The following is a 12,430-nucleotide window of genomic DNA, read 5'->3' on the forward strand; positions in this document are numbered from 1 at the left end:
CTCCATCACCACCGCCATCGCCATCATTGTCATCGTCACTGGAGCACCGGTGGATGACCATCGCCACCCAGACTTGTAGAACACGTACCGCGGTGCTCCTCCTTGTGCGCTACGGGTATAGGCGGATGCTTCGCCATGTACACCCTATCGACTTGCTCCACCTCAAGGCACTAGCAGGCTCTCAACCTTTTCTCCAGCTCGCATGCAGTTGTCACCCAGGATCGACGGGCGTCAACTATAGCAGGCTGTCGGGGAAGTTGAGCGGCGCGTTTATGTCTGGAGGCGCACCGATACAATGTCATACTCCCACGGCGTCTGCGGCACCGATTGGGAAGAGCCAATCCAAATCCTCTCGTGAGTGTCGTGGTTGGTGATCTCCGCCACCCATGCCCCCACACTCATTGTTGTTCTTCAAATGGAACTCTTAATTATTGAGTGCATGCCATGGTATTTCCTTTGGGGCGCCGGCGACGGTGGGAGGTTGGGGAAGCGGGATGCGCCGCCGAGGAAAGAGGAAGCGCCGCCACAACCACGACCATTTTGCTAATCTATTATCCTATGCATGATAGTTCACTCTTTATTAATCGCTTCTGCATCCATGAATACCAGAACACCACAGAATGCAGTTTACACGGTGAAGCAGCAGATATTGCTGCCTCAAAGAATGTGGTGCGTCCCGTAAGCATGATCATCATGCGTTTGCAAGGGATACGGCCAGCACAGCTCGCGAGGTTCTGGCATGATCGCCCTGCATGCCTCCCTCGAGGCTCAAGCGCCTTTCTGTGACCCTCTCAAATTCATCCATGACTGCTCCAAAATGCTCGACTATTATCGGCTCAAATATGGCTCCCTTCTGTTTCGCCAACCAGCTTGGGGTGAAAAGCGCTCTGTCCATATCAGCCCTAGGATCATACACCCGCATATCCCTGATAGAAAATGAGCCCTGTTCTTCGATGATCTCCTTCAGCTCTTCAGCAGAGGGTCCATACATAGGAATGTAGAAAGAATCAAATTTCTCCTTGGCGATGACACCCTGTCAACCATACCATAAGGTCAGGAGCTCAAATACTCAGCGTTCATGAGCGAATTATAGAATGCTATGCTGGAGAAGAAGAAAAAATAATGATGTACCTCTGAGGCGATAACACCTAGAATCTGAGCTGCGGTTTCCCAGATGTGAAAGAAATTGGAGGCGATTACATCAGAACACCTCCCTACAAGGGAAAGAACCATTCGGCCTCCTGGAACCAATTCTTTGTCTCTCAGCTTCAGGAAGAGGGTAAAGTCTTTCCTGAACTGCCGCGCATAAGCCTTACGGACCATACGGAGCCTTTCATGCGTAGCATGTTCATCCGTGTCGTACGCAGGGATATGGTTCCTCATCAAATCTTCAGGAGCCTGTAAAGATAAGGTGTTGCTTACAAAATTGACAAGTAATGCAATGGATAAATCCATTGATGAGTGGATGGGTGATAGGTCCACACCTTTGAGAGCAAATGCAAGTTGTTGGATGAGCATATAAGATGCATGGAGTAACTAGTGAAGAGCCTCTCATAAAACGACCCTGGTGTGACACCAGTCACAAGAACAAACTTGTTGTTGCTTTGATGGAGCGTGACCAGGCTCTTCACAACCATATTGAAGTCATTGTGAGGAAGGTCATTGAGGAGCACAAACACTTCTGGTGGTGGATGCTGGAACTGAAGGGAGTGGCTCATGATGGCCTCGACGGCAGTCGATACCAGTGTTAGCGCATTTGGGCCAGAAGAACAGCCCAAGTCGGCGATCACCATCTTTCCGGGGAACAAGGTGCCGTTGTTGCCGCAAAAGTCACCAATGGCTGCGTCTATCAAGGGCTTCATCCTGTTCTGCTGAGCGTTCTGCAATTGATTTCTACTTCTTCAGAAAGCTACAGTATTCTTTTAGCTAAATGTCGTGCTTGTTTTTTTTTGAGGGAAAGCCTTCTGGCATTTTATTGCTCTTCAAATAAGTTTACATCATTTGCTAAAGCATCTAAAATGAAAATAGGCGGATCCACATACCACGTAGTGGTTAGAGGTCACTCCACTTAACTAGCTAGCAAATGAGCTACCTTATTACTTTCCCTGGGACAATGAACAAAAGAAATACTGGAAAAATTTCTAGCTAAAAAGCTACACTCCTCATAAATAGCAGCTGCCACACCAGTCGAATTGCCATCATCCTGCATGGTCTGAATTACTTCCATGCAGTCTGAATTTACAATGATATTGTTGCATCCTGAGTTGCTTGCTAGGATCAATCCGTCCCGGATAGAGCGAGCTTCGGCTGTAGGGGCATCCGCTACATAACTGATAGCACATGCGCTCGTCGATATGAATCTGCCTTGATCGTCGCGGATGACAGCTCCAGTGGCTCCACTTCCCTGATCAACAGAGAACGCCGCATCAACATTCAACTTTACGAAACCATCAGCAGGTCGCTCCCAGCCGTGTCTCCGAATCTTGCTTGCTGGCTTTGCTGCTCTCGCATAATTCAAAGCAATGGCAGCGATACCTTGTGCTGAGCGAGCAGTGGTCTGAACCAGTTCGCCCCGCGCAATACGACGCCGCTCTCACCATGTATACCAACAAGTCGTCGCGACAAGTTCCTTAAATCCCACACCCGAGATATAAGTAGGTCTCGAAATGTGACCTTGCAGTATGGCTTCCAAGGCACCGGGGCCTGTATTTTCATGTCCACACGCTGCAGCTATGGTGTCATCCACACCCAAATTATCCCAGACTTCAGACACTCGGCCACATGAGAAGGTAGCATGCTTGATATCCTCACAATGGATTTTGCAGACAGGGCAAATACTACTAGTTTGTATGTGTCGATTAGCGAGAATACTATTACATGGAATAGTCCCATGCAAGACCCTCCAACAGTAAATCTTTACCTTTGCCGGGACTTGAAGTTTCCACACTTGCTGTCAGACAGGGTTCACAGCAGTGGTGCTCGGAGGGCTCGTCCTAGCCAATTTCCTCCCATGCTGAAACTCCCATCGATGAAATAAGCGGACCTGACGGTAAATAGGCCCGATTTGGTATAATTCCAAGCAACAAAATCCTCCATATAACCAACTGCTAGGGGAATTTTAAGAATTCTTGCCGCATCAACTGACAAGAAGAGGCTCCTTACTAGCTGTTCGTCCCTTTCCTTCGCATCCGGGTTGATCAATTCTGAGACTGACGTAAGCACAATATTCCGTCGCTCAGTCAAAACCTTCCTTGACGGGCTATTGGGAATCCACGGATCATCCCAAATGTTTATTTCCGTACCATCTCCCACCCGCCATACGTACCCTTTCCTAAAACATTGGATGCCTGCATGTATGCTTTGCCAGGTATACGAACAACCCTTTTCAATTTCAGCATTTAGAAGATCGCCAGAAGGGAAATACCTCGCCTTCAGCACACATGTACAAAGGAAGTCTGTCTCACATAACATCCTCCAGACCTGTTTGGCTAGCATCGCTAAATTAAAACATGATATATCTCTGAAACCCATGCCTCCTCTTTTCTTTGGTATGCACATCTTCCACCAGGCGAACCAATGCATATGATTTTTCACATCTTCATCTCCCCACCAGTAACGGGACATAGCATCTGTGATCCCTTTTGTTATCTGTTTAGGGAGTTTAAAGACTGACATTGCATATGTTGGAATGGCCTGAGCCACCGCCTTAAGTAAAACTTCCTTCCCATCGTATGATAGGATATTTTGTTTGTAACCAATCAACCTTTGGACAACTCTATCAACCAAATCTTGGAAGCTATCTGATCTGTTTATTCCAACTTGAGCAGGCAGGCCCAAATACTTATCTGTGGTTGCTTCCGTCATAATATTCAGCATCGAGCAGATTTCAGCCCTAACCTCAACAGAAGTACATGGACTGAAAAAGATGCTAGATTTTGCATCGCTCACCAATTGCCCTGAGGCATTACAGTAAGCCAATAGGACATTCCGAAGGGTGTCCGCATTTTTCCTGTCCGCCTTCATTAAAATGAGTGAATCATCCGCGAACAGTAAGTGTGTAATAGATGGAGCGCCTGCATACTTTCACCCCCTCAAGAATTCCTGCTTCCTCTTCCCTCATCAGCAGATTTGAGAGTCCCTCGCCACACAGGAGGAAGAGATACGGTGATATGGGGTCTCCCTGCCTGAGACCCCTCGTGGGAGTAAATTTAGTCGTTTGTTCCTCGTTTACTCGGACTTGGTAATTAACCGAGGTCACACATGCCATAATCATCTTGATCCACCCCCGAGTTAAAACCAAGTTTAATCAACATTATTCCAGAAAATTCCACTCAACTCTATCATAGGCTTTATGCATGTCAAGCTTGATTGCACATAAGCCGTTCTTCCCCGTCCTCTTCTTCTTGATGGTATGATAGGATTCATAAGCACTACTGGAAAAACCGCTACTAATGGCGCACCTAATTTGGCTATTAATGGCGCATACTGGTGCGCCATTACTAGCACGCCATTAGTAATTTTTACTAATGGCGCACCAGTGGTGCGCCATTAGTATCTGGTATACTAATGGCGCACCACTGGTGCGCCATTAGTATAGGCTACGGTGCACCATTAGTATGCCTCCCAGGGGCCATGTATACCCAGGTGCTTTCGCATACTAATGGCGCACGACCACGAGATGCGCCATTAGTAACCATGGCATACTAATGGCGCACTGACCAATGATGCACCATTAGTATGCTTTGTCATACGAATGGCGCACTGTCATGTGATGCGCCATTAGTATGAATATTAGGTTTTTTTATTTTTTTTATTTTCTGTTTTTTGCACAGGTTACAAAATGTATAATTTGACAAAATATAGACAACACACATCAACAACAGATTCATCGAATACAATAGAAGATTAGTCTTTGAATACAATTCATCATAATAGTCTCCGAATACAATTCATCATATTAGTCTCCGAATTGAAAAGACCGAACAAAGATAGAACATTATATTACAAGTCTCGAGACCGCGAGTAGCGAGTTTGTCTTCACATTACAAGTCGATATCGATCATGTAAACTACCATCACATAGAAGAGAGCTGCGGTCATCACGATGAGCATCATCATGATGAAACTCGTCTTCATCCGGTTCCTCCAACGCTCCCTCCCCTCTCCCGCTAGATAGCGGGCGTATCTAGATTCGGCCTCGGCCCTAGTGGTGTACCCTTTGTAACTGTTACCGCTGAATCGGTGAACCTGTCTCCGACACTCCTCCCAGTCATCGTAGACTCCGGGAACCTTACCCTTGTACACGACATACGTCGGCATCGCTATGCACTAGCCAAACGAAACGTTAGTACCGATTCACAGACAATACATAAGCAATATATAAGTATGCAACAGAACGATCGAAAGAGAAAAGCAAGACATTAATAGCATCCATTACATCTAAGTTGAACGACTCTCGAAACCAAAGAGACCTACTACAAGTTCATTAAAGTTTAATTACAACATGAGCCAATCGATGTTTCAGAACTAGACACAGCATCACTGCTTTCGACTCGACTCAAGGGACCGGAGCGTGGATGAAGCCGCCGTCTATCGTGGGAGTCATGAAATAACGGTCGTTGTCAGCCTGCATTTGTAGCATTGTGTCGATGTCACTGTTGGATGGTTGATTTCTGAGGTAGAACTGCCCCGAGGTACGAAGGACATCTTGATGGATGATTTCCGCAAACTCCGACTGGATGCGAAAGAATTCTTGTCGGAGGTCCGCGTCCTGGATTGCCGACACGCTCGCGTCCCAATCTTTGAGTTTACTCGGTAGCAAAAGTTGATGATGGTCCCGTACGATCGCCCGCATGTGATGGATGGCGTAGTAGGCACCCTTCTGACCGCCAGGCGGCTGCTTGACGCAGCAGAACGTCGTATTGTGGGAGAACACGTGCTTGCCGTACTTACGAATAGGCCTGGTGAAGGTGCCTCCAGATTTGGCGTAGCCGGGGAGAACATCATCAAGAACCTTCTTGACATTTGTGTAGTCTACGTTCGACTGACGGTCCGGGTCGAAATACGTGGCCATGGAATATTTGGGGCTTAGGAGGATGAGCGTGCAACGTGTGCCACTGCAGAAAACACGGAATGTTAAAAGAAAAACGATCGAAATGTAAGAATTCATATGTTACGGGCCGGTTGAGGGGAGGACTTACTCGGGAAAGTAAGGCACGAGGAAGTTATCCTTATCTTGGTTTGCCAGAATGACGCCTTCGATGTAAGAACTCGCGACATGCCGGTCCCCAGCGCTGCCCAAGATCTTGGCACGCATGTAGAAGGGGTCGACTATCACGATGTCCGGGGTCTTGTCACGAATGATCCGCATCTCCATACTCAGCGAAAATAGCCGAACGAAGGTGTAGTGCAGCGGATGAAGGTTCAACATAGCGTGGATGTCATCAAAACGCAGGACGATTGTACGCCCGATGGAGTAATCCACAAAGCCCTTGCCCTCTGGCACCTTGGCCGCGAAAACTGGGTATGCCACATCCTTCTCCCTGAGATGCCGCTTCTCCAAAGAAAGAACACTGTCATGCAGACTCCGCATAGCACCGGTTGCAGCATTGAGCATATTTGTCGGTAGCATCGCCCTACCCGCCACATGCACCCTCCTCGAGATATCCTGCGGTGAAGGTGGCCCGTCCTGGGCACGGATCATACTTGGTGCCGGCTGGCTCGCACCCTTCTTAGTCTTTCTTTTGCGTGCCTTCTTCTTCTCCTGTAATGGGACCGAGTTCTGCTCACAGACCGCCTTCTTGAGTGTGTTGGGGCTGATAATATTTCGCACCTCGCCTATCTGAGGCTCGGTGAAGTCGGCAGCTGGAGGCGTCTCCTGAGAGCTGAACGCTAGACGGCGCCTGTTGCAACTTGGCTTCTCCGCGGTACGAGCTAGATCGCACACGTCTTTTGTTGGGTTTGGTTCTTGAGAAGGAGGCCCCATGAAGTCGCCATCGTACCCATGATCGGCAAAGTACTGATCGACGTTGCCAAATGTATCATCGTCGTCGTCGTCGCCGTTCTGATCCTGTGCCATATGCATGTTTGGATCCAGTGGCATAGGGATGTCCGGCACCATTGGTGCGGTCTTGCCATGGGGCCGACTTGGCGCCGGCACGACTGACGGTGTTGTCTTTGGGGTGGTGTCCCCCGCCCCAAACGAATCTGGCTCTTCGGCCAAAGCAGGGGCCAGCTCAGGCAGGCGCTGAGGGTCATCACGTCATCATCGTCGGCCCCGACGGGTCGAATCGGAGGTAACAAGTCGTCGCAGCCTGGCAGCACCCGAACCAGTTGAACCCTAAACAAGTTGGGTGGCATCTGGGTACCGTGGAACAAGGGGTTGCCTGGTTGAATGATTTTTCCCTTGGCGACATCGACCAACTCATTGTTCACGAAGTCGAGGAGAGTGCACGGAACGTCGGCGGCGCCCTGCGAAAACATGTAGGGCGCCAGGGATGCCCAGTCAAAGGCAAGGAGATGAAGTCCTCGGCCGAGAGAGGCTTAATTAGTTACCGTGATGATGGCGTCGAGCTCGGCTAATGTCGACGCACCGCCAACGGCGGGCGTGCAGTTGACGGAGGTGCCGCTTGCTGCAGAGGTGCCGGCCGGCGTACACCCGGGTGCATTAAGCTCCCATGCCGGCGTCGGAGACACCAATGTCGCCTCCGCCGGAGGCACCAATGGCCCCGCCATCGCATTATGCGAGTTGCTGGCCGTGAAGCTAGGAATCGGGGGCGGCACCTGTTGGCCGCCCGCAATCCACGCACTCAACCCCGAGATCAAGGTAGGCACAATGGCGGTGATCGTCGCTCCGAGTCGTTGTTCCACTTGCTCTTGGACAATCTCTGGAATTCGCGCCACCTGTGCCTTGAGTTCTTGAACCTCTCGCGCCTGGCTTTCCGAGCTGGTCTTTTTCTCCTTCCGCACACCAGCGGTATAGTATGACCCCCATTTTGTCGACAAGCCTTTGCCGGCCACACGACCAGCTGACGTCGGCTTACTAAGCTTATCCTTGTTCTTCATTACATTCAACCCCCTAGTTAGAGTGGTGTCCCAAGGGTTGCTCTTAGTCGACCCCGCGCTACTGCTTTCAGTCGCCTGCGGAAGGAATGTGAACCATTTAGAAATTTGGCTTCATTAATTAGAATGCAACCATATGGAGCTAATTACGCGGGGGTGTATTCCTTACCAGAACAAGCTCAAGCTGCCTGGTCTTCGGATCCGTGGTAAGCTCCTTTGTTTTCGGGTCCTTCTTGTACCGGGCCCTGACAAAGTTCCTGGACTGCTTGTCACCGTATTTATCGAAGAGGGGCGGTAGGCCTTGCTCGGCACGGTCCACCTCCTCCTTGTCCCATATAGGCTCCGCCACTCTGTAACCGCCGGGACCGAGTGTGTGTTCCCCTATGTTCAGCTCCCGCATTTGTTTCCCCCACTCACTTGATTGGGAGCTTGCGGTGCTCGAGCAATTGATCTTCAAGTCGTTGTAGTCATCTTCGGTGATCGAAGGATTTTTCTCCTTGATCTTCTAATAACTCTCACCTTTCTCGATCATTCTCTTCACATTGCTTTTCCAAGTAGACAGGGCCTTGCTCATCTTCGTGAGGGCAGCATTGTTCACTTTATTCCCTTTGAGGCTTGTGTTTTCAAATTCAGCGGGGAACTTGTATCGTTCGTGCAGCTTCGTGAAGAGGAGGTTGCGAAATTCCCTCGGCCAGGATGCCTCAGGTTCTCGGTGTTGATCGAGACGGTGCTCCGGACAATGCACCCAAGCTGAAGCGAGTACCCCTTGACTATTCGTTCGGGCGCCGTTGGATTCCCGTTGGAGTCCACATCAGTAACTTCCTCCTTGAGGGTGCGGAGCACGATCGGGCGCCGGTCCTTCCGTTGCCTCTTCGGTTGGCTGCCATCTGTGCGTGCGCCGCCATCATCAGTGGTGGCATCCTCGGCGGCACCATCAGTGGTGGCATCAGTGTGGTCATCCTCGGCGGCACCATCCGTGGTCTCAGGATCGGTGGGGAAGGCGGCGGCCTCATACAAGTGTGGTTGTTCCTCCATCTCCTGGGATAGCTCCCAGAATGCCTTGCCGCCCGAACCCCATCCTCATCGTTGTGGTCCATGTTTCTCTCTAAATAGAAACAAAGTTTGGTCAAAAAGTTGGTTATTGTCAAGGAACAAGATCATGGTCTCATCATTTAGGGTTTGTCGACACCGAGGCATCCTAAAATCTAAGCTTTTATCATTGAGGGTTTTTCGACGCCGAGGCACCCTAAAAGCCTAACCTTTCATCATTTCGGTTTTTATCGACACCGAGGCACCCTAAAAGCCATGCTTTAGTCACAAGTACGCCGGGGCACTTGATCCTACTTAATTAACTACTAAGATACCCCGGCCCATGCATTAGTCACAAGTACCCCATATGTCCTATTTTTAGCAAAGGCATGCTAAAATTCACGGAAAATTTCAGCATGACCTTTGCTGAAAATAGGACATATGGAGTACCCGAATTTGCCGGAACGGAAGTTAATCGACATTCTGGCAAACTCAAGGGCCTCTCGGGGTACCTGCAATATCATCACGACACGATGGTCGGAGACAAAACCCAGCAAACTAGCACCACAATGTGCCTCTACTTTCATATGGATGAAAAGGCCACAATGTGCCTCTACTAGCACCACAATCTTAGATAACTTCTGGGGACATCAGAAAGTTAACATCCGCCTGATTATTATAAGGACTTCACTGCCACTGTTTACTCAAACTTAAGTTAGTAATTAAAAATATAAAATAGGATAACCCAGTGACAGGACTGTTGGTTGATGTCACAAAAAAGTTGCAAATCTCAACATGTTCTACAGTTGTTAAAATTATCTTACTGTATTTAGAACAAACTAACACCATAGAGTCTACCAATTCAGGTAGAAGCCATCATTCATTACAAATTTGAATATATGATATTCCAGAAAATAATATGTCTACAAAATGAGATACATTCCGTTTGAACTACCAAAACTGTAACCAACGTTATTACCTAATTATGAAAAAAGTGCAGTACATATAAATTATTTCATCACTGAGAGGAGATAACCAAAAGTTTCCAAGCAATATGATTAAGAAAATGGGATTTAGGCATCCAAATGCCACAAAAGACCAAATCACATTTTTAAACCAAGTTACACAAAGAAAATGCACCTAAGCACCAAGAGGAACTGTTACAACTCCATAAGGTATATCCAAGTCACTGCTACTCATATTCAAAAAACCTAACTCCAATATAACCAGAAAGATTGTAAAACATTATATCTCCCTGCTGACACGAACTGAAAGCGTAACAAAAATACCATCTTCTTTTGTTGATGCGTGGGTGTTTTAGAGTAGAGGTAAGAAAACCGGAGACCATATATGTAGTTTCTAACATATGCAAGATTACTTAAAAATTGGAGATGCAAGATAGTAGTATATAGAAGAAGAAACAAGAGAGAGATGCAAGATAGTAGTATATATAGGTGAGTCAACCTATTATTCTAGGCAGCTGCCTTGCTAGTGATTCGGTGTCGTCGCAACTGGATCCCTCCCACTCGACCTGCGATCTTCTACAAGGAAAAAGTAGCAGCTCAGTCAACCACCATATAATTATACAAGGAAAAAATGCTAATTGGCACAAGTGTAAACGAGAAGCTTGAGGCAGCAGCAGATTGAAGTGATAAAGTGCAAAGGAGAAGCTTGAGCTAGTAAACAATTTCTGAATGTTATAAAGTGGGGAAAGTAAAATAAAATTCATGACTAGTCATGGCACTAGAAAAGAGATGAGATTTCACAAAACCAGAGCCAAGCATAGTCCAGAATGTCAAATTTTCAGTTAGTTAATTATTACAGTCCTTTGCTAAAAGAGATGATCCGTCCAAGAAATTTAATACTAGATGCATGCAGTCTGTTGAGGATCTTTTAGTGAATGACTAACAACAAGTAGCCGAGCTTGCCCAAGAAAGATTAGATTCAGAAGTGCTGGCTGCTGCTAGTGAATGGAGCTGACAGTTATACAGTGTCAATTGACAGTAAGTAGAGTGAGATGATCAAACGTTTGTGCTGAATAGTAGTGGCAGTGTAATGTTAACTAAATACAGTTGGTAGTGTATATAGTGTTAATTGACAGTGGCTTGTCCTGGATATAACTCATTTTCTAGGTTTACCTTGGGTAGATAGCCCATGAATGCGGAACAGATACTTACATTCATGCCGTGAGATAAACTTATTTTCAGGTATAAACCATGGACAATTACCCGATGATACAGTGCATTTTTCTTCAGTGTATGTCCAGTGCATTTTTCTTCTTCTTTCGTTGAGTAGCATAAATTAGACCTATCATTGTGTAAGATGCAGGAGTACTTCTTATACTCTGTGGCATTGCCATACTTAGCCAAGAGACCCCATTTCTTATATTCTGTGAGATGCAGTCATCTTTTACTCCAGTTCTTATAGTATTTTGGAGTACATTGCCTGTTATGCTGCTTGCAAGGTTAGCATAGGTTCAGAAATGGGGACTAAAAAATAGTGATTTAATTCTCCAATTCAATTTTCATTTTCAAGTTTAAATTTGAATATCAGCAGTAGTGATTTAACACCCAGTTCAACAGTGATTTTACCTCGATTTCAACGGTAATTTCAGCAGCAGAGTCGGGGGCGGGGACTAAAAAATCTTAACCCTAACAGCATAGTGGAGCGCGTCTGTTAGCATGTCTTCCCTTTCTTGTTAGCATGTCTCTCAAAAAGAGAAGCAATGGTTCCGATCCTCTTAATTCTTCAATAATTACATTCTATCAATCATAATGACATAGTTGAACAAATTATATGCAAAATTATGTGTATGAGTTCATCAGTTCATCTACTTGTGCACTACATCTAGTGAGAGAAGGAAGCCCGATAATGTGTACTGCAAAATTATGAACTCATACGCATCTAGCCGAAATCATAATGTACTGCAAAATTATGCATATGAGTCAAATTCAGATGGATGGAGATGTACTGGAAAATCACATTGATATACTGCAAAATTATGTGTATGTGTAGTGTAAAATACAGAAGGGGATGAGGTACCTCACTATCTCTCTCTGAAGAAGGCTTGATCAGGGGATGAGGGGTATCAACTGCGGTCGGCGGGCGTCAGGGAGATCCGGCGGTGGGCCGGCGATCGCCTCCAGCCACGTCTCCTCCACGAGCAGCTCCGGACTTGGCAAGGCGGAGGTTGCGGCGCGCGCGGGCGAGGGCGAGGTTGGTGTCGGCCCTGCGGCGCTGCTCCGGCGAGAGTGGGGTGGGGTCGGAGGGGAGGAAGGGGAGGATGGGGAGAGGGAGGCGTCGGTGGTGTGGTGTGGACGGGGCGGCACTGCTCCGGCGAG

General features: G+C 47.5%; 1 protein-coding gene across 1 annotated transcript; it reads right to left on the bottom strand.

Annotated features, from left to right (window-relative positions):
• Window positions 1-691: 691 nt before the first annotated feature.
• Window positions 692-1,886, bottom strand: LOC119282214 (inactive anthranilate O-methyltransferase 1-like). The gene is made up of 3 exons (XM_037562525.1): window positions 1,485-1,886; window positions 1,132-1,398; window positions 692-1,033 (listed from the first exon to the last, which is right to left on the bottom strand). The coding sequence occupies exons 1-3, from the start codon at window positions 1,860-1,862 to the stop codon at window positions 692-694; spliced, it is 987 nt and encodes a 328-aa protein (XP_037418422.1). The 5' UTR covers window positions 1,863-1,886.
• Between the last annotated feature and the right edge of the window lie 10,544 nt (window positions 1,887-12,430).

The sequence above is a fragment of the Triticum dicoccoides genome, chromosome 3B (genome assembly GCF_002162155.2).
Source record: "Triticum dicoccoides isolate Atlit2015 ecotype Zavitan chromosome 3B, WEW_v2.0, whole genome shotgun sequence".
NCBI lineage: Eukaryota > Viridiplantae > Streptophyta > Magnoliopsida > Poales > Poaceae > Triticum > Triticum dicoccoides.